Here is a 24,746-nt window from a genome sequence, read left to right as displayed (position 1 = left end):
TTAACATAAACCAATTTGAAATTGATTGAGGTGGTAAATGAAGGCCATGTTAGGTGTAATATAAACTGAAATCAATACAAAGCTGAGTTATCCATAGATGGCATCATACTGAAAATTAAATACATTTGAATGACTTTAATAAATACTTTGCTTATTTTTAGTGTCTTCCTTTATTGCAACTATACCCTTATATATACTGTGTTAGTGAGGCTAGACTAGACTGTGTGCATGCATCTTTCATATTGAATCCATAATTGAACTACAAGTTGGTATTATTCTTATTATAAGTGGTACATGAATCTTATAGTATTAAGATTGGATGGTTTTAATAGTTTACAAGAACCCTCAGAGACAGCAAATGCAGGAGGTCGATGGTTTAGCAACCTTGTCTTCTGTCATTAGCTGGGGATGTTCTGTGATTAATACCTTCCTAAAAAGAGTCCCATATCCCATATTGCATGATGTATTTTTTCACATCCACACACCAAAGTGCAAGAGGCCCTTGATCCTCCCACGTCTGCTAATAAATTATCTTTCCTTGCCCAAACAACAAGTTCAAGAAACTTTCTGAGCCCTTATTGCATGCTCACATTTTATTTTGATCTGTTTATACATTTCACAAGTTTACCTAGATTGTCTTATGTACTGATTAATATACAAATGGTACAGATGGTCTTATAAAATAATAAACTATACGATATGAAACTACAATACAAACTACCTGTATTGAAATATGCTATGTCATGATCTTGATCGGAAATAAAACCTCTTTATTGCTAACCAGCAGAAATTGATCAATTTAAATGCCCTATGGTACCATTCTGTGATGAGCAGAATAAAGACTGTGGCTTTCATGTCTTGACTTAAATAGATCTTTCATTATAGATGGTGAAATCGATTATGTTAGGGCAAAATAAAAACCTGTGATGATTACATACTTATGAACACATTTAATTTGCAAATACATCCATTTACAGTACACTGACTGGAATCAGCTAAACTTAATGGAAAACATACTGTCATGTCTCCCCTCACTTATCCCCTCACTTCTTCTCCTTCCTATTCCCCAACTCGCCTCCAGAGGTTATCCTCACCTGAACACGTCTCATTCACCCTATCTACATTCCAAACCACCATGTGCACGTCTCTCATCTCTCTCCTCTCCCATTGGTTCATCACTCCCCTCCCTAGCCTCCCTCTGGCCCTGTATATATCCACCTCTATCTCCTTCACTAATTGCGAAGTTTTGCCTTATCCCTGATAGACATCTCTGAGCCTTGTATTCCTAGACCTCCTGTGTTTTGACTTCTGTATTCTGCCCCTTTGACTACTCTTTTGGATTCCCTGGTTTTGTCTGTTTGCACGTTCGATTGATCTCTGGACTGTTACCTCTTTGTTCTCTGGATTTGCCCCTTTTCGGATAGTTCGCCATGGTTTATTACTGTACGTGAGTCTGCGCTTGGGTCCCCCTTGCCCTGCTCAGATGAGCGTGACAGAAAACTTTGCCATAACCATGGACCCAGCAGCCTCCACTGATTTAATCATGGACCATGTCAAACTAGTACAACTAGCTGTTCCAGGCAAGCAGGACGATATGCTGGGGAACAACTGCTCTCGTTACAGCAAGGCACCTCCACGGCCACTGAATATGCCCTAACCTTTCGAACTCTGGCTGCGAGAAGTGGATGGAAGCAGCTGGAACTCATTACAGTCTTTCGTTGCGGTTTACACAGGGACCTGCAAACTGAACTGGCCTGTAGGGACGAACCGCTTAACTCGGAAGCACTAATTCAGCTTGCCATACGCTTGGACAGTCTTCTCCGAACCAGAGGAACACTTTACATGTCCCCAACCAAGCTATCACCTCCTACACCACTTCAATCAACCAGCTTCGCCCCCGAACCCGAACCTACGCAACTGGGACACACCCATCTCTCTCTGGAAGAGAGACAAAGACGATTTAACCAGTGGTTGTGTCTCTATTGTGGACATTCGGGACATTTTCGTGAAAGAGGTCCCTGTCGTCGAGAATCCTCCACTGTCGCATCCAACTCCTCTGTGAGTGCTGCTCTTTGTCCTATGGTTACTCCAGATCAATGTCTAGTCCAAGCTAGGATCCAGTTTGGGTCAACCCAGGTCTTTCTGTCTGCTACGCTGGACTCAGGATCCTCAGGGAACTTCATAGACATACAAACTGCACATCAACTAAAAATCCCTCTTATACCCTGCACACAGGTTCCAATCCAGTGTCCCAGAGAACCCAACCAATAACCATGTCCATCGACCTGCTGCACACCGAGCAATTGTGTTTCTTGGTGATCGATGCTCATGGAGCCGATATTATACTTGGACTTCCCTTGCTCCTTCACCATAATCCGGTAATCTCATGGACCAATAAGGACATAATCTCGTGGGGTTCCACATGCTTCTCCTCTTGTCTTTCCTCACCTTGCAGGGCAACCCATGTAGAAAGTCCACTCCTGTCTACCCCTCCTGAGTTTCCTTCTGAATACAGGGACCTGGCAGCAGTGTTTAGCAAAAACCCAAGCCTCATGTCTTCCTCCACACCATTCCTGGGACTGCGCCATCGACTTGCTGCCAGGGATATCGCCTCCTCGGGGCCTTGTCTATCCTTTACCTCTTCCAGAATCGCAGGCCATGGAGGATTACAACAAGGAGGCTTTGGACCTTGGCATCATACGACCATCCACATCTCCCGCCGCGGCCAGTTTTTTCTTCATTTCTAAAAAGGACGGTGGTCTTCGTCCCTGTATTGATTACAGGGGGCTCAATGCGGTAACTGTGAAATATTGTTATCCTTTGCCTCTTGTGCCCGCAGCCCTGGAACAACTCAGAAGAGCCAAATATTTCACTGAACTTGACCTGCGCAGTGCCTACAATTTTATCCGGATAAGAGAGGGGGATGAATGGAAAACTGCATTTCTCACCACAAGTGGACATTATGAATATCTGGTTATGCCCTTCAGTCTGGTCAATGCCCCCTAAGTCTTCCAAGCCTTCGTCAATGAGGTACTACGTCCCTATCTGAACCAGTTTGTAATAGCATACATTGATGACATTCTTGTCTATTCCCATTCTCTCCCTGAACATATCTCCCAGGTACGAAAGGTTCTGCAATGTCTCCTCCAAAATGATCTATACATAAAAGCTGAGAAATGTGAGCTCCACCGACTTCCTGGGGTACATCATTGATTCTGGAGGAGTCCATATGGATCCAGGAAAGGCAAGAGCTGCGATGGAATGGCCTCTACCACGCACTGTTAAGGACTTACAACGCTTCCTGGGGTTTGCAAACTTTTATCGTCGTTTCATTCATGGCTTTAGCTCTGTTGCCTCTCCTTTAACATCTCTCTTGAAAGGATCAGCTCGCACACTACACTGGACTGACGCTGCAGATGAAGCTTTCGCACGATTGAAGAGACTTTTCATGACTGCCCCCATCTTGAAGCAACCGGATCCTAATCTACCCTTCGTTGTGGAGGTGGACGCATCTGAAACTGGGCTAGGGGCTGTGCTGTCACAAAGACATGGACAACCAGCCAAACTTCATACCTGTGCCTTCTTCTCTTGTAAACTTTCCCCAGCAGAGCGTAACTACGACATTGGAAACCGCGAACTCCTGGCTATTAAACTGGCATTTGAAGAGTGGAGACACTGGTTGGAGGGCTCTAAACACCCCTTTCTTGTCTTGACTGATCATCGGAATCTAGAATACATACAGGCTGCCAAACCACTTTAACTTCACGCTAACCTACTGCCCTGGATCTAAGAATGTCAAGGCTGACTCATTATCCCGCCAGTTTGACTCCCATCAAAATCCCTCAACAACAGAACCCATCTTGTCACGTGTCATGATACAGAAATGTTACAAAATATGATACATTTTCATTACATATCTATGTTGGTAGATGGTTGTAGATAGTACAGAACGTAAAGCCCCCTGCCCACATTTTATTGTGTATAACCTTGACGGAGCACAATAACTCTTACTGTGAATGAAAATTTGTTGGAAAACAGAAAACAGAAAAATCCACCTTGGATAAGTATTGACCCCCCTGAGTCATTTAACATTTAATATTTATTTGCTCCTCCATTTGCAGTAATTACACCCTCAAGTATTTTGTGGTATGTGCTAAGCAAATTTTTGCATCTTGAGGGTTTAACATTTGCCCACAGTTCCTTGCAAAACTGCTATATGTTACTTGGAGATCAACGGAGAAAATCATTCTCCACATTGTCCGAGAGTCTTCTGAATGCTTTTGTGCATATTCAAGACGAGACTTCATATGAGTTTTGTGAAAAAAATTATGTATACAGCCCCAATTTGTGGAGTACCTGAGCTATTGTTGACTCATGCACAGTTACTCTCATCTCAGTTGAGAGACGTTGCAGGTCTTGGACAGTTGGTTTTGGCCTCTTTGTTACTTCTCTGACCAATGCCCTTCTTGCCCAGCTGCTGAGGAGTCTGGGTTGTATTATGTGTCTTTCACTTCTGTTAATAGATTTAACAGTGCTCCGTGGGATACTCGGTGCATTTGACATCATTCCTCCCTGTCTGTCCAGAAGTATTTTCCTGAGTTCTTTAGGTAAAGCTCCTTGATCTTCATATTGCTGTGTATGCAATGTCCACCAGTGGGACCTCAAACAGACAGGTGTATTTATCCTTACAAAGACGGGTGTGCTCAATCTGAATAGTTAACCACTTTCATTGGACACAGATGGATTCCAATCAACATCTTTAGCAAATTCTGAAAGCAACTTTTGGAGGCAGAAAATAGTTAGGAGTGTTATTCAATCAAGGGGGTCATTATTTTCTGCACCCACTGTATTTGGGCTTAAGGTAGAAGGAGTAGTACTTTTGTACTGAACACCTGCTGTTACAGAATAGAGGACTTCTATATGGGTTTTTGGTACAGTACCTGGGGTATTCTTCCATTATTTCATGAAGAATACACAAGGCTCCTGAGTACAGTATAACATGTTTTTATTCATGACAGTTGAATATCAGACTACACGTAACTTTTTGATTTTAAGAAAATGGTGGGACTTTGAAAGTCCAGAGATTGTAATATTATATTTACACATGCAAAGTGATGAAACCATTAACCAATTCAGCCGGCAGTCCTGATACCTCCACCTAATTTAAAAATGTCCTCGGCAGTGACTGTCATCAGTGAAATTTGAAATGAGTTAAATATCCGAGTTGACTGTTATTAGCGTTTAATGGATTAAGCCAAATTTAAACATGTTGCACATTGTTGATGTTTAAACCTCTCAGCACTTACCAATGCATATGCCTATACCGCCACTAGGGTGGATGTTAGTTGTACAGGTATACTGGCTATTTGCACTATTTTTGCCTTTTGGTTTTGTCATGGGCCTAACAAGTTTACCTCACACTTTGCACTTCCCTCCTGAGTTATCCTCATAGCACTTTCTGTAGCCTCCTTATTAATCATGGGCCAACCCCTTCCACTTATGTTATGTTATAGTACAATACAAAATATTCCCCAGCTGGACTATACATGTACCACCCCAACTTTACCCTAAAATACTGTAAAATAATACTTATTAAAATAATTTAATAACAGGTTTGATTATGGTTCTGTTTTCCATGACATAGCACACGACCATATACACTGCATTTACATAAATGTGCTTTGGTACAGAGGAGAAGGTGTGGGTTCTGCTTCCCCCACTGAACTGGACCTTAATGTTTATTAGATTTGTGCAATAACAGGGAAACATGAATCAGCAAGTAAGAGAGAAGGATTTCTGCTAGAGCTTCAAAGAGGGTTGAGAGAGTTTGAGACAGGTGAGAAGAGCTGGTACCACCACTACTTTTGAAGACAAGCAAGATAGATCCGTTTTGATCCCATTATCTGCATTAGTTCACAAATAAACCTGTACAATTATTCATGCAGGTTACAAGCAACATGGATGGTCTTGGATATAGGCTGCAATAAACAATACATTTAATTTATTCAATTTTCCCACCTCAATATAACATGGCCCTAAAACTAATTAATTTTCTTTCTTTCTGCTTCGCTGTTTCTAAAGTGTTAACTGCTTCCCCAAGTTTGTACAGTTTTTTTTTTTGTAGAAACGCATCACTTATGTGATTTATGTTTTTGTTGTTGTTGCTGATCGAATCAATAGTGATTACCAATCTTTTAGTGGGTATTTTTGTCTGCTTGTCAGATAGATTACTTTTTTGTTTTGTTTGTTTTAAATATTACATTTTTCCGTGTATGGATGTGCGATTGCCTGTTTATGTTTGTTTGTGTTTTCCTACCATTCAGTCAAAATTAAGCACTTGTTGACATTTTCTTATGTTCTGCATAGTTGTCTACAGACATTAAAATTCTCAGACATTGAATATAATATGAAGCTCTATGCTGGACCAGTTGATTCTTATGGAAGACAGAATAGTGTATGTACATGCCTTTCATTAAATACCTATGACTAAAAGTGCACCATCAATTTCAAATATATTTTATTTAAGTATAGACTACAATTAATAGAATAATAATACAATATACAATAAAAAATATCCTGAAAGGAGAATCCATGCAACAATGAACCACATTATCATAGTTGTGTGTATATACCTCCATATATTCCACAACCCCACTTTTGTTAGTTTGTTTGTTCAATTCCCCTGCCTCCATCTTGTGGGAAGTGTTTTGCAAGCTTTATAGTGGCTTTTGGTATTATGATCTATTGATTCATTGTTCAACTGCATTTTCTTGTTTAACAGGCAGCCCAATGTTTTCCAATGGACAAATGGACAAGGCCAGGAATGACAGAACACTTTCATTTTTCTCTCCTGTAAAGACTTAAACAAACTGTGCCCTTATCTGGATTGTACCGCCATCATGGATGTCTCCTTTCTGAATATATCAAACATGACAGATTTCTAACACAAAGCGTATGAGATTTTAGCTGAAAATTAACACCTGCAATGCTTTCTGGGGGACAAACAAAGTCTCTGGGTAGGGCTTACAAAGTCTCAAACAGAAATGTGAGAGATATTTTTTTTGTGATTTAACATTGGCTTGATTTACATATTCATACTCTTATTTTTTCCCAACATGAAAGGTTTTAATTGCAGATATGACAAATTGCTTTTGATATAGCACATGGGACATTTTAACAGTGCCATCCACTATGGGCTTAAAGCCTCAGTAGCAAACACTTTATTAGAGAAAAATAACAGTACACATTTTATTTACAACCTCTAGCTGACAGAGGTCCATTTACCACAGTTTAAAATTATGTATACCACAATACGTCTTGATACAAAGTTCCTTGGTCCTCTAAAGTTCACCCAACCTAAAATATTCTTAAGTTTAAAGTCTACACTTCTTGTTTATGTTATATTTTTTTATTTTATTTTAACTGTTTACCAATGCACTGGGTTAATACAAAAAGTAACTTCTTTATCATTGCTTACCTCAATAGTACTTATTTTTCTTATTGATTTATTGATTTTGTTTGAAAGTCACACATTTTACACATAAAGTGCACCTGCTGATGTAATTCCTCAATAATTTAATTGACACAGAGGCCAAAATAAGTAGCCTTTCTGGGAGTGGAGAAATTATATAAACTGCTCCTTCGATGCATAAAACCTTTATGGAGATATCAAGGATGTGTGCATTAACCTAAACATGTTGCAGAGGGCTATACACAGAAAGGCTGTCATAGACACTCAAGTTGTTAAGTCACAGTTTGTCCTTCATTCATGACTTTTGGAATCTCACAAAGAATTAAACTCTTTCTGGTACACCATATTATTTGTTGTACTAATACTAATGCTATTATTATTGTTATATAGGCATAGATCAATACTATTAAGCTTCTTTTGCTTAAACTGATTTTTAATTTATTTTTCAGAAGGAGGAAGCACAACTTTGAATCACACTGCTGAAGAACCATGACTAACTGATATACAAAAAGAAACCATGCTTTCTACTGCTTGTTCTTTTTGATGTGGCGTATACAATTAGCTATCTGTCATCTGAAATTCAAAGTAGCTGTGTAGCATTAATAGCCCGAGTGTCTAATACAATAAAAGCAAAAAAGCACCCAGAACATAATTGTTTTGAATGTCTGTAATATCTGGCTGTGGTAAATCTATGTGACCTCTCAAAAGTCCTTAGACATGAAAGACCAGCATATTCCACATGGAAAAAACATATATTTTAAAAATATGACAGAAATCTATGATCCTAATATTTTTCATATGCTAAAGCTGGTTCCATTTTGTATATTTTAAATATATTTAAAAAATCAAAATATAATTTAGCTGTAATCCATTTATTTTAGTTATTAAAATGATATGATAGAAACAAAATGAAAATAAATAAAATGCATACATGGATTACAGACAAAAAATATGATCTATTTCAAATATACAAAAGGGGACAAGCTTTATGTTTAAAATTATTTGAAATTAAAATTAAAATTAAAATTTAGTATATTAAATATACATTTGTATAATATTTCAAAAATATATATTCCATGTGGGAAAATCCACAATGCTTTTTATTCATTTTCTTGAATTTGCTATCATCAATTAGTTTTTTGTACCTTCCAACTCGATGTCAATCATGGGTGGGTCAAAGCTAAGATTTAATCTGCCCCCTTTGGTTTGCACTAAGATTATTTTTGTATGCACTTTCTTGTCATTTAAAAGTCCAAGCATGGAAGTTTGTTGGTTATTTCTTTAACGGTAACATACTCTGGCCTTAGCATGAATGAATTTTCACAGTCATTGTATTTTTAAATGTATCATCCTGCAGTTGTATTGTGCTGATCAGTGACTTGTGGAAAAACTGATTTTTGTGAAGGCTCTCTTAATGATTTCCCCCTCCTGTTTATAGGTGTTGAGGTAATGCAGCAGTAGTCGTAGATCACAGTTGATTGCTTTTCTTTTAGCTGGGGCTGACCTGACTGGAAGAGACGGACGACACCTCAGTTTTACTCGAACTGGATACTTCAGAATCATCCGTAATGGTCTTCCCACACACAGTCTCCATAATGCACGCATGGAACTGAAGCAAAAGAGAGAGATTGTTTAGTACCATTTTATATTTCAAATAACTATTTTCATCCACTTATATTGGCACTGATTTAACATATTTTAATTCAACTAATGGTGTACAACATGGGCTGACTATAGATTAGAGCAGCCCTTTTCAGTTAACCTACTAACAATGCATTAGTCATTTTTTAATGTCTAACGTTGTATTACCTAAAAGTCCACTGAGTGAGAAAACAAAGAAGACGTGTAAATAAGTAATTCATGTGTATGTGTGTGTATGTGTGTGTGTGTGTGTGTGTGTGTGTGTGTGTGTGTGTGTGTGTGTTCAACTGACCTGTTTGTTCATGAAGGAGTAGATTAGGGGGTTGTAGATGCAGGAGCTCTTTGTGAACATGGCCGGGATGGTGACTATTCGGAGGTCTTTCAGTCCATTCCTGACGTTGACCATATACATGGCTAATGCAGCATAGGGGCCATAGCAGAGCAGGAAGGAGCCCACCATGACCACAACCATCCTGGAGACATCCCGCTCGGCCTTCTGGGTAGTAGCTGACTCTGCCTGCTGGGCTGCCACCTAGCAAAGGCAGAGGGAATACACATAGAGTCGAAACATTATTCAGTGTCCAGCTCCTCATTGTAGGCGTACAAGAAAAGAAATTAGCAGTAACCTGTGTATAACCTGGGTGACATTCACAAGCAAAATTATTCTCCTCCTGTGTATCAGTACCACATATTGCTAAATAATTGTGATGCATAAAACTAGTGTCACACAAATAACCAGTTGTCAAATTGCTGTATGAAGCCCGGTCAGATTGAGGATAGATGAACAAAAGCACTTTCACACATCCCTTTCTGGGAGAATGCTCTCATGGTCATTGCATCTTGACAACCGTGAAAATGTCATCCTTAAATGCAGTTCAATTTTGTAACCCATGGTGTTTTTTGGTTTTCTTTGGTTTTCTTTGGTTTGTTAATGAATTGACTTGTGTTTGATTATGTTACTGCTGCATAGACACACTGCTTAGTGTTTGCATATTTCACAAAATTGAACCGCTACAAAATTGACTTCTATGACAACTCACCGCTCTGAGGGTTGTTAGAATCTGCGAGTAGGAGAAGATGATGAGAGTCAAGGGGCAGCAGAAGCAGCAAATGAAGAGGAAGTAGGTGTAGCTCTCGCTGTTGTACTTGGTGCCTGTTGTGTACCAGTCTGGGCCACAGGAGCACTGCAGGCCTTCAGGGATGAATCTATTTGGAGGTAGTGGGGTCAAACAGCAGAGTAGTTATGTCATAGAACTAGTAGCCTAGAATCTTTACTTGCAGGGTACGTGTATGCTTGTGTTTAGGTTAAAGATGATAAGTGTGTATGTTAGGGGTAGGTCAACCTTTATCTTGCAGGGTCTTCCTGTTTTCATTTCACCTTAATTACAATTAAACTATGACTATATATAATATAAAAGCATTTTTTCAGAGTTGAAAAAAGCTTATGATTTAAAGATAGCCACAAAACAATGTGGTAAGTGTAAATTGTGATTTTCAATTTGATTCTGACATTCTGATAGAATTAGAGTGAATTAGAGTTTGTGAGTGAGAGGATGTTCCAAGAATGCTGAAGCATTTCCTTAAAAAAACTAAAATATTATACCCTGCTGTCTAGCTGAGTTTTCATTCCTATAGTTCAATATGGCCTTGAATTCTCTTATGTTGAGCGTTTACATTTTACACTGCAGCTTTGAAGCTGAATGAAAAGATCTGAAACAGAAATACAGTGGAAATGTAATTATATGAACTAAATTTCACCTTCCTTATTTTTTACCATCTTAAATCAATGCACCTTTTTTTTATTCATTGACTCTTTATACAGCAGATTTTTGCTCATTTCAATTCTAATCTGAATTCTGTTCTTTAACTTCTAACCCTTCTGAACAAGCACATGAATAGGCTTGATTCCACCTAACAGGTACTATCACATAACATAATAAACCTAGTGAAATCAAAACCACTTTAAAAATCCCTAAGCATAGCATGATAACTGCTAGAGACATTTAAACACTCTAGAACACTGGTCACACTGTATGTAAAGTATATTCTAGATACAGTTACAGTTCAATATTTTAAAATAATAATGGATACAAGTGATATCTCTGAATATGCAATATAATAGACATAGATTTGAAAAATGATCAGGTGTTGCTTTCTACTGTTTTACTGGATACGAATGTTGCAATTAGACTTCAAAAGGGTACCTGCTCCAGCCAAACCATGGTGGTGATGCAATACCAATTCCAATTATCCAGCTGGCCGCTACAGCAATCAAAGCTTGTTTGGAGCCAAAACGGAAGTTTCCAATGGGTTTGCAGATGACAAAATATCTTTCAAAGGCAAGGAAAGCGAGAGACCATCCCATCACCAACCCTGCAAAGCAGAAAAGCAATTAAATGGTGAAACTGAAGGTGCACGTATTCAGGATTGGCTACCTTTGTGTTCCTAGTTGATCAACAACCCCAGTTTAAATACCTATTATGTATCCAGCTATTATTAAGCAGCTAAGATCAGAACTCTACCTACATAAGGGTATTGGACAATGAACTACTGAATTAGTTTAAAAGAATGTGATAGGAATGTAATTCAAGAACAATACAATTACATATTTTCACATTCTATTAAACTAATTCAGTAGTTCATTGTCCAATTGTCCAAAATTTATATATCTGGCCTAAAAGCAAAGTGTTCTGTCTGGTGCAAACCCAACACAGCACATCACCCAGGTAATTCACACAGAGAGGTGTCACAATCTGAACAAACTCCCCAGCAATGTGGTAGAAACTGAAAGTTTGGGAACATTTAAAAATAGACTGGATAGGATCCTTGGATCACTCAGTTATTAATGGACACCAAATAAGCACGATGGGTCAAATGGCCTCCTCTCGTTTGTAAACTTTCTTATGTTCTTATGTTCTTAACACCATCCCTACTTTGAAGCACGGTGGTGTCCACATCATGTTATGGGGATGACTTTCAGTGGCAGATACCTGAAAGCTTATCAGGGTAGAGGACAAAATGGATGGAGTTAAATACAGGCAAATCCTTGAGGAAAACATGCTTCAGTCTGCAAAAGATCTAAGATGGGCATGAATATGTACCTTTCAGCAGGACAATGACATCAAGCACACAGCCAAACCAACACTGGACTGGCTTTAATACAGAATGTGACTGCCCTAGAAGAGTGGCCATGTCGAAGCCCTGACTTGAATCTGATTTAGAATCGATGGCAAGACTTGAAGATTGCTGTGTTTCAACAATCCCCATCCAAATTTACAGAACAATTTTGCCAAGAAGAATTGGTAAATATTGTACAATCCAGATGTGCAAACCTGGTAGAGACTTACCCCAAAAGTCTCACAGCTGTAATTTTAGGTAGGTGAATACTTATCTAACCAAGACATTTCAGTTTGTTTATTTTTCATGAACTTGTTTCACAATAAAAAATGTCTTGCCTCTTCAAAGTGTTGAGTAGGTTATATAAATCAAGGGGAAAAATCCATATAAATTCCTCACAATTTCAGGTTGTAACACAACAAAATGTGAAAAAGTCCAAGGAGGGTGAATACCTCCTATAGGCACTGTGTATCCAAGGACCAGAAATGTAAAGCTATCTAAGAAACTCTGGTCTACAATGCCATTAAGACATACTCAGTGTGCAAATACACTCACATAATATGATGTATAATGTCCTTTGATTTTCCTGTTGGCATTTCCTACATATTGGAACACAGCCTGTCTAGACCTTCTACCGAGTCTGGGCAAGACCAGCTGTAGGCTAGCCAGAACTGTGCGATGGCTGAGTAAGCAACCTGCGCATATAGCCTATTGTCTGTTGACACTATTCAAGATCTTACATAAGCATTTTCAACGTATGGAAAACCTGCTCAGTTGGATCTTGATTTGTATTTTGGATACTCAAAAACAGATGTGCAAATGAGATTGCATATGTATATAACTCTTGGTTCACCAACAATAGTTCAAGGTGCCTTCAGCAATGTTCTTGTTGGCTGTTGTGTCTTCCCTTTGTCTGGAACTTAATCTTCATTGCTTCTGTTCCAGAGATAAGTGGGATAAAAGGGAAATGGGTGGGAAACTACATATCTCAGAGAAGGCCTTCTAAGGCCTAGACCAAATCAAAATTTTTACCTACCCGTGAATAGAAGTGTAAACCTGTACCCTATCTCAGTTTCATTTATTGTCGGCAGCAAGTTTATTCTAGATACAAATCAGAACACGATAGGATTTTGTTTGAAATAGGTCAAAGTATTTATTTGGTCCAGGCCAAAGTTAGTGGGTGAAGAGGCATATCAAATTTAAGGTGGTTATTCAAAATAGGATGTAACTGGGGAAAATAAGTTTAGTCAGATTTTTAAACTCCTTTTTTGTTTTGACAGCATTGTTCATTAAATTATTTTGGTACGTTATAACTGCTGTAGTGCTGACTGAACTGGTGGGATGCTGGCGATTTGTCGACTGGGGAATAACGGATGAATTACTTAATTTGTTACAGGAAGTTATACAAGGGTATATGCAAGATCTTCCAAAATAGGGTGGGCATATGCAAAGTTCAAGTAAAATGTTGTGGGCATTACGGATGCTTGCGTATGTCCTCGACTATACCACTGTTTATAAGTCTTCAACTTACAGCAATTTGACTTCGCAATTTTGGTGCTCAGTCATTTACAACCATGTTACTACAATATGGCACTCGATCTTCGCACTCACAGCTTGACAGTAACTCACACTCACAGGTGTGTTGTGTTGTAATAAACAGATCAGCGCTCGGATCATCCTGCCCTTGGACAGGATCAGGACTCAAGCCTGAGTTGTAAAGATACAGGCGATGAACCTACTTTGTGTTATCTGAACAAGACAAAATGTAAAAAATAGACTTCTTATGTTTGTTTTAAGTGATGTTTTCAGCAAGTTGTGCGTGACAATCCACAGCAAGTGGTAATTTATAGTGTCTTTGATGATTGTTTATTTAATTAATAATTTAAGAACATGGGGATTCCTAACAACAATAAAAGCTAGTACAAAAAATATTTTTGTGAATAAAATACTATTCTACTTGAATATTGATTTAGAACAATATCCCAAACTTTGAACAATCTCCAAAACTGAGCGACCAGCCAAGGAGGTCGGTGGTCAGAGAAGCCACCAATAGGCCAATGGTAACTCTGAAGGAGCTACAGTGTTCCATGGCCAGGATGGGAGAAACTGTCAATATGTAAGTTACCCAGGTGCTCCACAAAGCTGGGCTATATGGAACATGTGGTTGGATGATACCAACATTTTACTTGTGTGCCTAAATGCAAAGCGCTATGTGAGGCGCAAAGCCAACACTGCTCATCTCCCTGTGAACACCATCCCCATGGTAAAGCATGATGGTGGCAGCATCATGTTATGGTGGTAAATTTTATCATCAGGGACTGGGAAACTTGTCAGGATTGAGGGCAAAATGGATGGAGCCAAATATAGGGAACTCCTAAAGGAAAACCTGCTTCAGTCAGCAAGAGACCTTAGACTGGTATGGCGGTACACCTTTCAGCAAGACAATTATCCTAAACACACAGACAAGGCTACAGTGGAAGCTGAGTGTCCTAGAATGGCCCAGTCAAAGCCCAGACCTTTATACAATTGAGAATCTGTGGCAAGATTTGAAAGTTGCTGGTAACCAATGGTGCCCATTCATCTTGAGAGAGCTCAAGAATGGGCAAAAAATTCAGGAACCAGATGTTCAAAGCAGGTAGAGAATCAACTGCAATTTCTTCTTCTGCCAAGTATTGACTTAGGTGCATTGGTGAATACAATTAACACATTTAAGTTTTAAGGTTTAATAAAATTTTGTTTCACAATAAAACTATATTTTGCACCTTCAAGGTGTTGTGTATGTGGTGTTAATCGAAAGGGAGAGAATCCCAAATAAATCCATTAGTCCTTGGGGGGTGAATACTTACATAATCCACTGTACCAGGTAACCATCAGTAGCCTACCACCCCAGGTTGGGGGTGTATAGAGTTGTATAGCAGACAAAGTGATAGACCAACATCCTTTGTAAAAGTTATGTATACGTTTACTATATTCATCGTAGCTGTATCATATAAGAAGGTACATATAGGTAGCTTATTAAATATGGTGTTTATGATTATCCCAATTAAATTGTCTGAAATATAACCCGTTATTATAACATTGTTTCAAAATCAGATTTTACTTTCTTCATTTCAACGTACAGTGCCTTTTTCCGGAATATATCCTGCTGTGAGTGCGAGGACTGCATGTACAGGACTGGTATTGGTGTCTTCTCCCAGGCCAAATATTGGCAACACTTTCCATTTCCCATGATGCTTCTGCTGAAACTGATCGTGTTCACTGAACTTATGCATCTGTGTGAAGTTCTCTGCCATATGTAGTATACAATATTTGTTTCCATAAACACCTCCTTAGAAAAAATATATTCTAGAGAAACTAGTTCATTATAAAGAAATCCTAGCCCAGGAGGTCACCAGCTCAAGAATGGTCAATTTGACAACTGAAATTGTTAAATGAGATGTGAAAGAAAATTTGAAGAAAATAGGGATGAGAATTCAGATTCTTACCTGCTATGGCTCCTGTATATCCTTCAAAAGCACATGCTGTCTTTCCCATAAAGAAGTATCCTTGTGAACTTGATAAAAACACTGGAAATATTGAAAACATTACTGCTACAAACCCAGCTGCAGAAATATTAACCAGAATGTAATTAAGTGGCTGCCGCAGCTTTTTGTATTTGATTGTTACTACGAGCACAACAGCATTTAAAGGGGCGCCAATAACAAAGACACAACCCATAAATGCTGTCTGGAAGTAGAAAGCCCATGTTGGGGCAATGTGGTACTGGGGTCCTTCAAAAGGCCCCACAGAGGAGATGTTTTCGAAGAGGTAGAAATTGTCAGTCCCCGACATCCTGAGTGCACACCTGCCTTGTGGGTGAATGAGTGGACCAGTTAAGAAGCACTGCATTTTAAAGTCCTAAACCACTTAACAGTTATTGGAAGTTATTGGATCAAATCCTGATCTTCTTAAGGACAAACTTAGGGATTAAGTTCTCCTAAGGACCTTACCTTCTGTTGTTTAAGATGTTTAAGTTTTTTATTCCAGAGAGAGCGCGTTTTTTAAGAAGGTTGAGCAGATCCGTGTTTTGAGGAGAGAGATTATGTGGCGACATTAAGAGAGCAAATGACTCCTGAACTTGACAGATCCGTAACTACGGACGTATTAGCTTATTTCAACTTTACAACATATTTACATTTTAGTCTATGATAAGCAACATGCCTGTATTGGAAGTTGTAGGAATTCAGGGTAATGTAAGTAGATGGATTATGAACTGGTTGACGTATAGGAAACAGAGGGTGTCGATTAGAGGAGTTGCTTCTAACTGGAGTGAGGTTGTTAGTGGAGTTCCACAGGGATCAGTACTAGGGCCTTTGCTTTTTCTAATCTATATTAATGATCTGGACTCTGGGATAGTTAGCAAACTTGTCAAATTTCCCGATGATACTAAAATAGGTGGCTCAGCAGATACAATCTCGGCAGCACAGGCTATTCAAAGGGACTTAGATAATATTCAGTTGTGGGCCGACACCTGGCAGATTAAATTCAATGTGGACAAGTGCAAGGTAATACATGCAGGTAACAAAAATGTCCACTATAATTACACTATGGGAGGAATAGGACTAGATGATGTAACGCATGGCCTCCTCTAGTTTGTAAACTTTCTTATGTTCTTATTGTTCAAATACTTTAAATAGAATGACTTACTGTCGATTTTCAAGTGTCAAAGCACAAGTAAAATGGGGTAGTACATATTCAGACTACAATTCTATTGTTGTTTCCGAACAGAAGAAGATTTCCAATAAGGAGAAAATACCTTCTGCAGTACAGTAATCCCTTGCCAAAACTGCAGTTCTATGGCCACAAATTACATGAATGATGCTGACAATGGTGATGATGATAATGATGAAGTTTCACAATCACTTTGCGATGTCACAAATCCAAAGAGTGTTTATGAATGAATGAATGTAAAAAATCTAATGGGAACACAAAATCATAGGTACGTGAAACTGCACACCATGGTAGCGAAAACAGTCTATACAATCATTTGCGTGGATATTCAAACCGCATTAGGGAAACCCGTGGTTGGTAAAGGATTTTGCAACAACCGTTTCCTGAAAAACACAGTACGTGGCAGCACAGTTCCCCAATAAAACAACAAGTGAGAACATTCCTCAAGAAAACCAGCTACTGTCACCCATTTATTGAAAACTTCATCACACTTTACAATAAGGTACTGTGATTTCTCATTAATTAATATATGAATACAACAGGATAAACACATGAATATGTCATGCACTTCATCTGAGTTCTTATGTTAATCACATGTATAGCAGGGTTAGGGTTAGGTTTTAGGTTTAGGGTAAGGGTTAGGGTTAGGGTAAGTGTGGGTTCATGTGCTCAACATCAGAACTCAGATGATGTTGATGATGTAGCTTATTGATGTTTAAATCCTATAGTATGCATATATTAATTCATGAGGAATTATGGTACCTTATTGTAAAGTGTTACAGAAAACTTTGCTTCTTTAGCTTACCCTATCACAGAGATGACTAGAAATAAACAGCCACATATGGTAAAATGGACAGAAGAGGAGGAACGGTCCTTTAGTTTAAACAACTGAAAGATGCCCTATGTCAGCCTTGCCTTGTGAAGTGAAGAACTCCACTGTTAAAAAAATAATGTTAGTCAGTAAAATTGGCTCTGGAATTTCTCAAATATTACTTATTGGAAAAACATTTTTCACTTATCACGGGCCTTGCTCTTTTAACTTACAAAATGCGGGTGTGGTGTGTGAAGGGAGATTCATAAAAAAGGGAATGGATTCTCCTACTGGTGCTGTCATACCTGGAGAGTCTGCCTCATGGCAAATACCAGCAAAACACCTGTCATTGCAGACAAATGAGTACAGCAGCAAATCAGCAGGACAAAATGCCTCATTGCATTGTACCTGAGTGGAAGTGAAGGAAGGTGTTTGGTGTGTTTTGAGAGCAAAGAGAAGTATGTAATTTCTAGCTAGGGCTAATGTCCACTTTCAAAGAAGCAGCAGTAATACCTGGGTTAGCAAAGAAGCAGAATATATTTACTAAGTACTAATATATTTATTTTGTAATTTATTATTTTCATTTTGGGCTACAAGACAGTCCATATTTGTTTATTTAATTAGTGAATAAAAGAGAGTTATCTGTCTATTTCATCAGACTGTCTCATTCCAGTCCAGATCAAACCCAAAGCATCCACATGATAAAATTAAGTGATATTAATCTTCCACTTATATTATAGTCCTTATATAATCCCACCCCCGCTACTATGTTTTACACAACATACATGGAAAACAAGACTCTGAGAAATACACAAACCTGTGTACAGAATTTTTACATTTTTTTTAAAGCATTTATTTGAATTTGTTATAAACCAAAATACAAAGTAAAATAACACATACGGAATAGGCCTGGAACAAGTCCAAAGGGAATCACCACCACTTCAGTCTTTCTACACTGAACAGGGAGAGAAGGGGAATGGCTGGCGGAAGGATGCACAACAGGATTCCCGGTAATCAGATAATTGGATTGCCCAAAAGTTATCTTAAACTTAAAAACCTAAGGGAGGTTACAGAAAGATTAAGGGCAAACTGCCTGCTCTATCCCTTTATTTGATAGTGAATCGTGGATCAAGCCTGCTAAGCAGAGAGCAGATAAACAAGAATTATGCAGCAGCCCAGAGCACTTTGCACTCTCATTCTCTTCTTCTCATCTTTTTCAAATGTTCTGTACTAACATGTTTTTCATAATGTTTCTCAATATTTTTCAATATTAAATTATTCCTTATCCACAAAATTTATTGTTTGATGCATATTTGTTTGTTTGTTCATTCATTTGTTTGTTTTTTTTGGTCTCCCTAGTTAATGTGTATTTGCATAGTAGGTAGTCAGTAACTATATCTGTAGTTATCCATAAGTGCAGTGTAATTATGCATTATTATTAAGTACTTGATGTGTAAAAAGTGGGCCATGCCCGGTATAACGCCAAAGGTATCCTCCCAGTGGGCATCCTTACCAAACAACATATACATACATACATATACTGTTAATCATTTTTACACATTACATACATTGTAATAATGCATAATTGCACTGTTCTTATGAGTATCTACAATGTAAATACACTGTACCAGGGAGACATTGTAATGTGTTACCTATTTTTTGCAGGAATATTTTGTCTCTGTAAAGTTGGATTTTCTATTTTTTGTTGTTTATTTGTTTAAATCTCAGCTTTTCTCCCAGACACGCATGCATGACATATTTATTTCAGATTACAGTTCTATTATTCTTGTTTACTAACAGAAGCAAACTACCAATTTGGAGAAAATAAACAATAAAATAATGATTTCCTTCTTTAACCATTTTTATTTTTTCAAGAATTCAATCTATGGACAGGAAATAAACAATGTTCTATCTTCCCCAATACAACAACCAATTCCTAAAAAAGGTGGCAGCACTAAGGAGAAGCACAATAAGAATTGGAAGCCTACACACCTACAATAAGTATACAATGAATAAAGCAAATAAAAACTGCTTTATGATGGACAGGGCCACCGCCAGGGTTTTCGGGCCCCGTGAAAATATATCACGTCGGGCCCCACCCAGGGGTTGACGGTATTTTCTCCTTGTTCCGGGGGTGGGAGCAGGGGGGTGGTTTCTGCTGCTGACAGTATTTTGTCCTCGGTCCGGGGACGGGGACAGGGGCTTTTTTTTACTGCCCCTGTCAGTTACGGGCCCTTAGTATCATCCTAACTTTTCCCCTCATACAGCGCCCTTGATGATGGACAAAAAAAAATCAAAATCAAAAAAACTTATGGAAATTACATGAAGATGACATAGACTAAAATTTGAAAATTGCTGTCAACAAAGTAAATATCCTTGACACATAGTAGTTTAAGTTGTGTGTTTCTGGTCATTAACTTTGTTGATAAACAGACTCTTCTGTAGTGATAAATATTATATAACCTTGAGGAGTGGAATGATATAAGACTTACAATATTTACCTTCTGTTTTAACTAAATCTGCTGTTTGTGGACCAGCAAAATAAACAGGCTGTAATCTCACAGACAGGTCCTGTTGTAGATCACAATTTAATCAATGCATGCAGTCGCACAGCCATCTTTCCATGAAGCACTTCATCCATGAGACATTAGATTACTCTAGGCATAACCTAAAACTGGAAGATCCAATTACACATGTTGAAAGTTTATCTGCTACTTGTGTTAAATATTCATTCACAAATATGACACTTGATTTTCATCTCTATTTTCAAAAACCTGGACTGGCAGGTTTGGGAAGCATTATCTTAGACAGTTTTTCCTTTACTGATATTTTACTGTGGTAATGTTGTAAAAATATATTTGTATTGGTTACAGCCATCAATGTAATTGTTTTGTAGCTATCTTTGTCTATCATATACATGTTGTTGCCTTTTGTATGATGATGATGATGATGATTATTGTCATGGTCCCTATACTATAAATTACATAATTAATCTAATAAACCATGTGGGACTTTTTTGGCTAGACTTTGTTTTCTTTATGTGTGAAATTAATGAACTTGTTGCATACATTTTACTTTTATTTATTTGTATTTATTTATAATTTTGTTAAATTATAAGCCATGATTTTACACTCTAGATAAATCCAATTACAGTTCATAATGTTATCTTAACTCCTCAATGATCCTCTCATCTCTTACCTACTTAATTTGAGTTAATCCTGGCTGAAAAGATTGTAACTGTGCTAGAAGTAGAGCTACGTGCTTGTTCTGGGTAAAACGCTACAATATTTTTTGTGTTTTTCTTTTGAAATAATAGTCCCAAGATACTCACAGTAGAAATCATTCTGGCAACCAAAAATCTTAAATTGTTATGGTTAGACAGATTAAAACAAAATGGTTTAAATCTAAACTAGGATTAGTTAATCTGGGCATGTGGTTTAACTACAGTCATAGTATAACTAAAATGCAGGATCTGTATGCCTTGAATTAAGCAGCTTCTACTTCTATTTTAAAATGTATGATTGCTATAAAATTCCAATTAATTTGTAGGTTTACTGCCATTATATGCAAATTGAATCCAGCTTTCACATTAAAACCTGGATTAGTACTAAACTAGGATTAAACAAAGACTTGGTTTTAAAATCTGTAGCATGATCTAATCTAGTTTAATCCAATCTAGATAAATATAGTTCAAACTTAATTCTGTTTAATTAGTAAAACCATGTTAATGCACTCATTACTAAACATTTTTGTCATCTAAAACAATGCCAGTAATCATAAAAATGAATTTGTCAAATTCATATTAAACAATAATGGCTGTTGTGCTAATTTACATTTGCACATGTTTACTGATGTGGCTCTGTAATATTCTGAAGTCAATTGCATTTCAGTTTTGGTTTTCAAACTTTGCCTTTAACAAGAGGAATTATAGAATTATAAAAGCAAAGTTATAAATATATAAGAAAATCTCAAAAACACTTGTTAGAATGGTCTCAGTACTGACACTGAACTTTGCTCAGTGTGAATCTTTCTGTGTAGAAAATTAAAAAATAACAAAGTTGATGACTAGATAATTTTTGGCTAAAAAATAACCTATTTTAATACAAACTGGCAATAACATATGAAATGTTGCCTGTCTCAAATTCTCGTGCTGCACTGGGGCCTGGTTTCACGGCAGCAAGTTCACCCAGGCAGTGTGTGAAAGTGGCATGCACTGAGAAATAATCAACGCTGGGTATGTTTTTGCAAAGATAATAATCTCAACTCTTTCTGCACAAAGGCTGGGATTAAATCAAAAGTTTGACCCACCCGCTCATACAAAACTACAGAACTGTACTCAGTTGCGGCTTCATTTTTAGTTAGATGCCTCTTTCTTCTAATCATAAATGTAACCGCTATGATGTGCAGATTTGTAGTTTGCTATTAGCGGGTGGGTCAATGTTTTGATTTAATCCGGCCCAAAGTTAAGGATATTACAACGGATCACATAACTGCATTTTCAAAGTAAAAGAGAGAACAAACGTACTGTTAATATTTTCATGTTTGGATTTCAGCCTTTCCTGGAATTCATAATTAGATAATCAAATTGCAGTAATAATTCAATCCTACTGTTCACATGGCATTTGTTGATATCTAAAAATAAAGAAGCAACCAGATGTTTACATGTTTTACATGTTTATGTTTAGAATAACAGACAGAATAGATGTGAACCACTGACCTATGCTTTGGCTGGTAAGGACATAACTGGATGTAACCTTCTGTTCAGTGGAACATGGCTCACACGACCACAGAAATTGGATTAGTGACCTACAGAACATTTGCGTCTTTGCAGCAACTGTCATGAACAGCCTGTTTTACACCCATAGCATCGCTTAAAAAAAATACATGTACACAAATGATTTGTATGAACTATTGTAAAGGTGTGTTACTTTGATCTGCATCGTCTCTTTTCCATGTCATGCCTGGAAAGTTTATTATTGCACCTTCTCTTTTATGTGGTCGTCTTTAAGGGATTTCTTCATCTCTTAGGATACATTTGTCAGCTTCCTTTGATCTGTTCTTGCAATGAGTCCGGCCCATTGCCATTTTAACATTTTCACTCAATTATGTCACATATTTTAATTTGTTCTCAGATCCATTCCTTTCTTTTTAGATCTCTTCTTGTTATTCTAAGCATCTCTCCATGCTCCTTTGTTTGTCCACAGTTTCTGAATAATTGTTTGCATTAATTCACCATGTTTCACAGCCATAAGTGAGCACTGGTAGTATGTATTGATCAAATACTTTTCTCTTCAGGCTAATTAGTTGATTTCCTTTAACCTGTGTACCATTTCTTCCAAATGAACTCTGTCCTGTTTTACTCTTCTTTTGATTTTTTCCATAATATCTGTCTGCACTAATCTGTTGTTCAAAGTAGACATACCTTTTGACTTCTTCAAGTATGTATCCATTGATCTACTTCAAGTTTCTTACATTAAATTAAGCTATTAAACATGACATATATATATATATATATTTTTTTTTTTTTTTTTTTTCTTTGAAAGATATGTGCATATCATTATATTGTCCTTAAAGAATACTTTGTAATGTGAGTTAAACATGTTTTTATAATTATAATTAGCTATATTAAAAAAAAACAGCCAAGCTGAAAATATATTTTGATTCATACATGACAGTTCATAAGAGATGGATTTAACTTTCCAAATTTGCTGATTGTAGATTAACATCACCTGGCAAATAGAGGTTACTGGTGTGGAAAAAGGCCAGTGTGCCCTCGGACGCGTGCCCAGAGTCTTCCTGCATGGAGCATAGAAAGAGCTGGGAAATCACTTGCTATGGCTAAAACAGGACACACTGTAATCTGGAAATGGGATTATCCAAGCAATCGCCTAAAACCCTAAACCTGAAGGATGTAACAAAGAGATTAAGGACAAACTGCCAGCTCTATCTTGTTAGCTAATATGTGGATTGTGGGTCAAGCCTGCTAATCTGGGGACAGATAAATGAAGATTAGACACTAACTCCAAGTCTTCTTCACCCTTCCTATCTTTCCCCTTTATCTCGCTGCTCTGATACATGTTCAACTCCCCTGATGCTGCGTCTCTCCCTCTCTACCTCAGGACTCTGCTTGTCTCCTTTTCCATTTAATTTGTGTTGTTCATTTGGTGTGATTCTTTTTTTTTTCTTTTTACTGGTTTGATTGAATTATTTCTGTAAAACTTCTGTTTTTCTTCACCTATCCCTCCATTATCCTTATATTTCAACAGGTATGACATTCTTGTATTTTTCTCAACAGTGCTTTGTTGTTTAATTACATAATTCTCACTTTGCAAACGTATTATTTGTTTCAGTTGTATCAGGCCTGTAGTTTTGCTTTAATTTGTCTATGCTCTGTATCTTGTATTGTGTAGAATTATACAATTGTCTGTGTGTTTTGAAATCAAATTTACCTTTGGGTGGTCTAGATTACTTCCTCTACATAATGTCACATTTTAAAAGGTAGGTTTTTATTTATTTATTTTAAAACAATTAATGATTTTAATATTTTATAATAATGAATTTCATAGAAATATTCAAAATAAATACTTACATTCTACATTTTATTTTTCTTTCTTAACATCTAATATGTTTAAGAATGAACTAAATTATACTTTTGTTGTCTTGAAATATCCCATGGATTCATTTTCCTAACACATTTTCAAATTATAATCTGTTTTTAAATATTTGTTTGATATGCGTATTATCTATTTCTTGTTCTTTAAGCTACAGTTGTGGAAAAAGCATGCACCTTTGCTTGCCAGAGCAGTGGTGGATGTGGTAGTTTTGTCTAATTAGAAGCAATGACAAAGATTTTTATGCATTTTATTTCTGCATTTATATATTATGAGGTATACATATTTGTTCTCATGAACATAATCATTTGTGAAAATGTGTTTATTATTTTATTTTCCTTTAAACACATTTTCTTTTCATTCTAGATTTCTAATTGCATTTGTT

At 37.3% G+C, this 24,746-nt stretch overlaps 1 protein-coding gene across 1 annotated transcript; it reads right to left on the bottom strand.

The window, feature by feature from the left end:
- Positions 1-8,454: 8,454 nt before the first annotated feature.
- On the bottom strand, positions 8,455-16,068 carry LOC136750265 (ultraviolet-sensitive opsin-like). The gene is made up of 5 exons (XM_066705185.1): positions 15,715-16,068; positions 11,317-11,485; positions 10,153-10,318; positions 9,405-9,644; positions 8,455-9,080 (listed from the first exon to the last, which is right to left on the bottom strand). The coding sequence occupies exons 1-5, from the start codon at positions 16,058-16,060 to the stop codon at positions 8,961-8,963; spliced, it is 1,041 nt and encodes a 346-aa protein (XP_066561282.1). The 5' UTR covers positions 16,061-16,068; the 3' UTR covers positions 8,455-8,960.
- Positions 16,069-24,746: the final 8,678 nt, after the last annotated feature.

Source organism: Amia ocellicauda, chromosome 5 (genome assembly GCF_036373705.1).
Source record: "Amia ocellicauda isolate fAmiCal2 chromosome 5, fAmiCal2.hap1, whole genome shotgun sequence".
Lineage (NCBI taxonomy): Eukaryota > Metazoa > Chordata > Actinopteri > Amiiformes > Amiidae > Amia > Amia ocellicauda.
Note: the sequence above shows the minus strand (reverse complement) of the source record. Positions and strands in the feature narration are given on the sequence as shown.

Coding starts and splice junctions, on each gene's coding strand:
- LOC136750265 (XM_066705185.1), bottom strand. CDS start 16,060: ATGTCGGGGACTGACAATTTCTACCTCTTCGAAAACATCTCCTCTGTG. Junction 10,319..11,316: donor CCATGGTTTGGCTGGAGCAG/GTACCCTTTTGA, acceptor ACCTCCAAATAG/ATTCATCCCTGAAGGCCTGC. Junction 9,081..9,404: donor ACTCCTTCATGAACAAACAG/GTCAGTTGAACA, acceptor CTTTTGCTTCAG/TTCCATGCGTGCATTATGGA.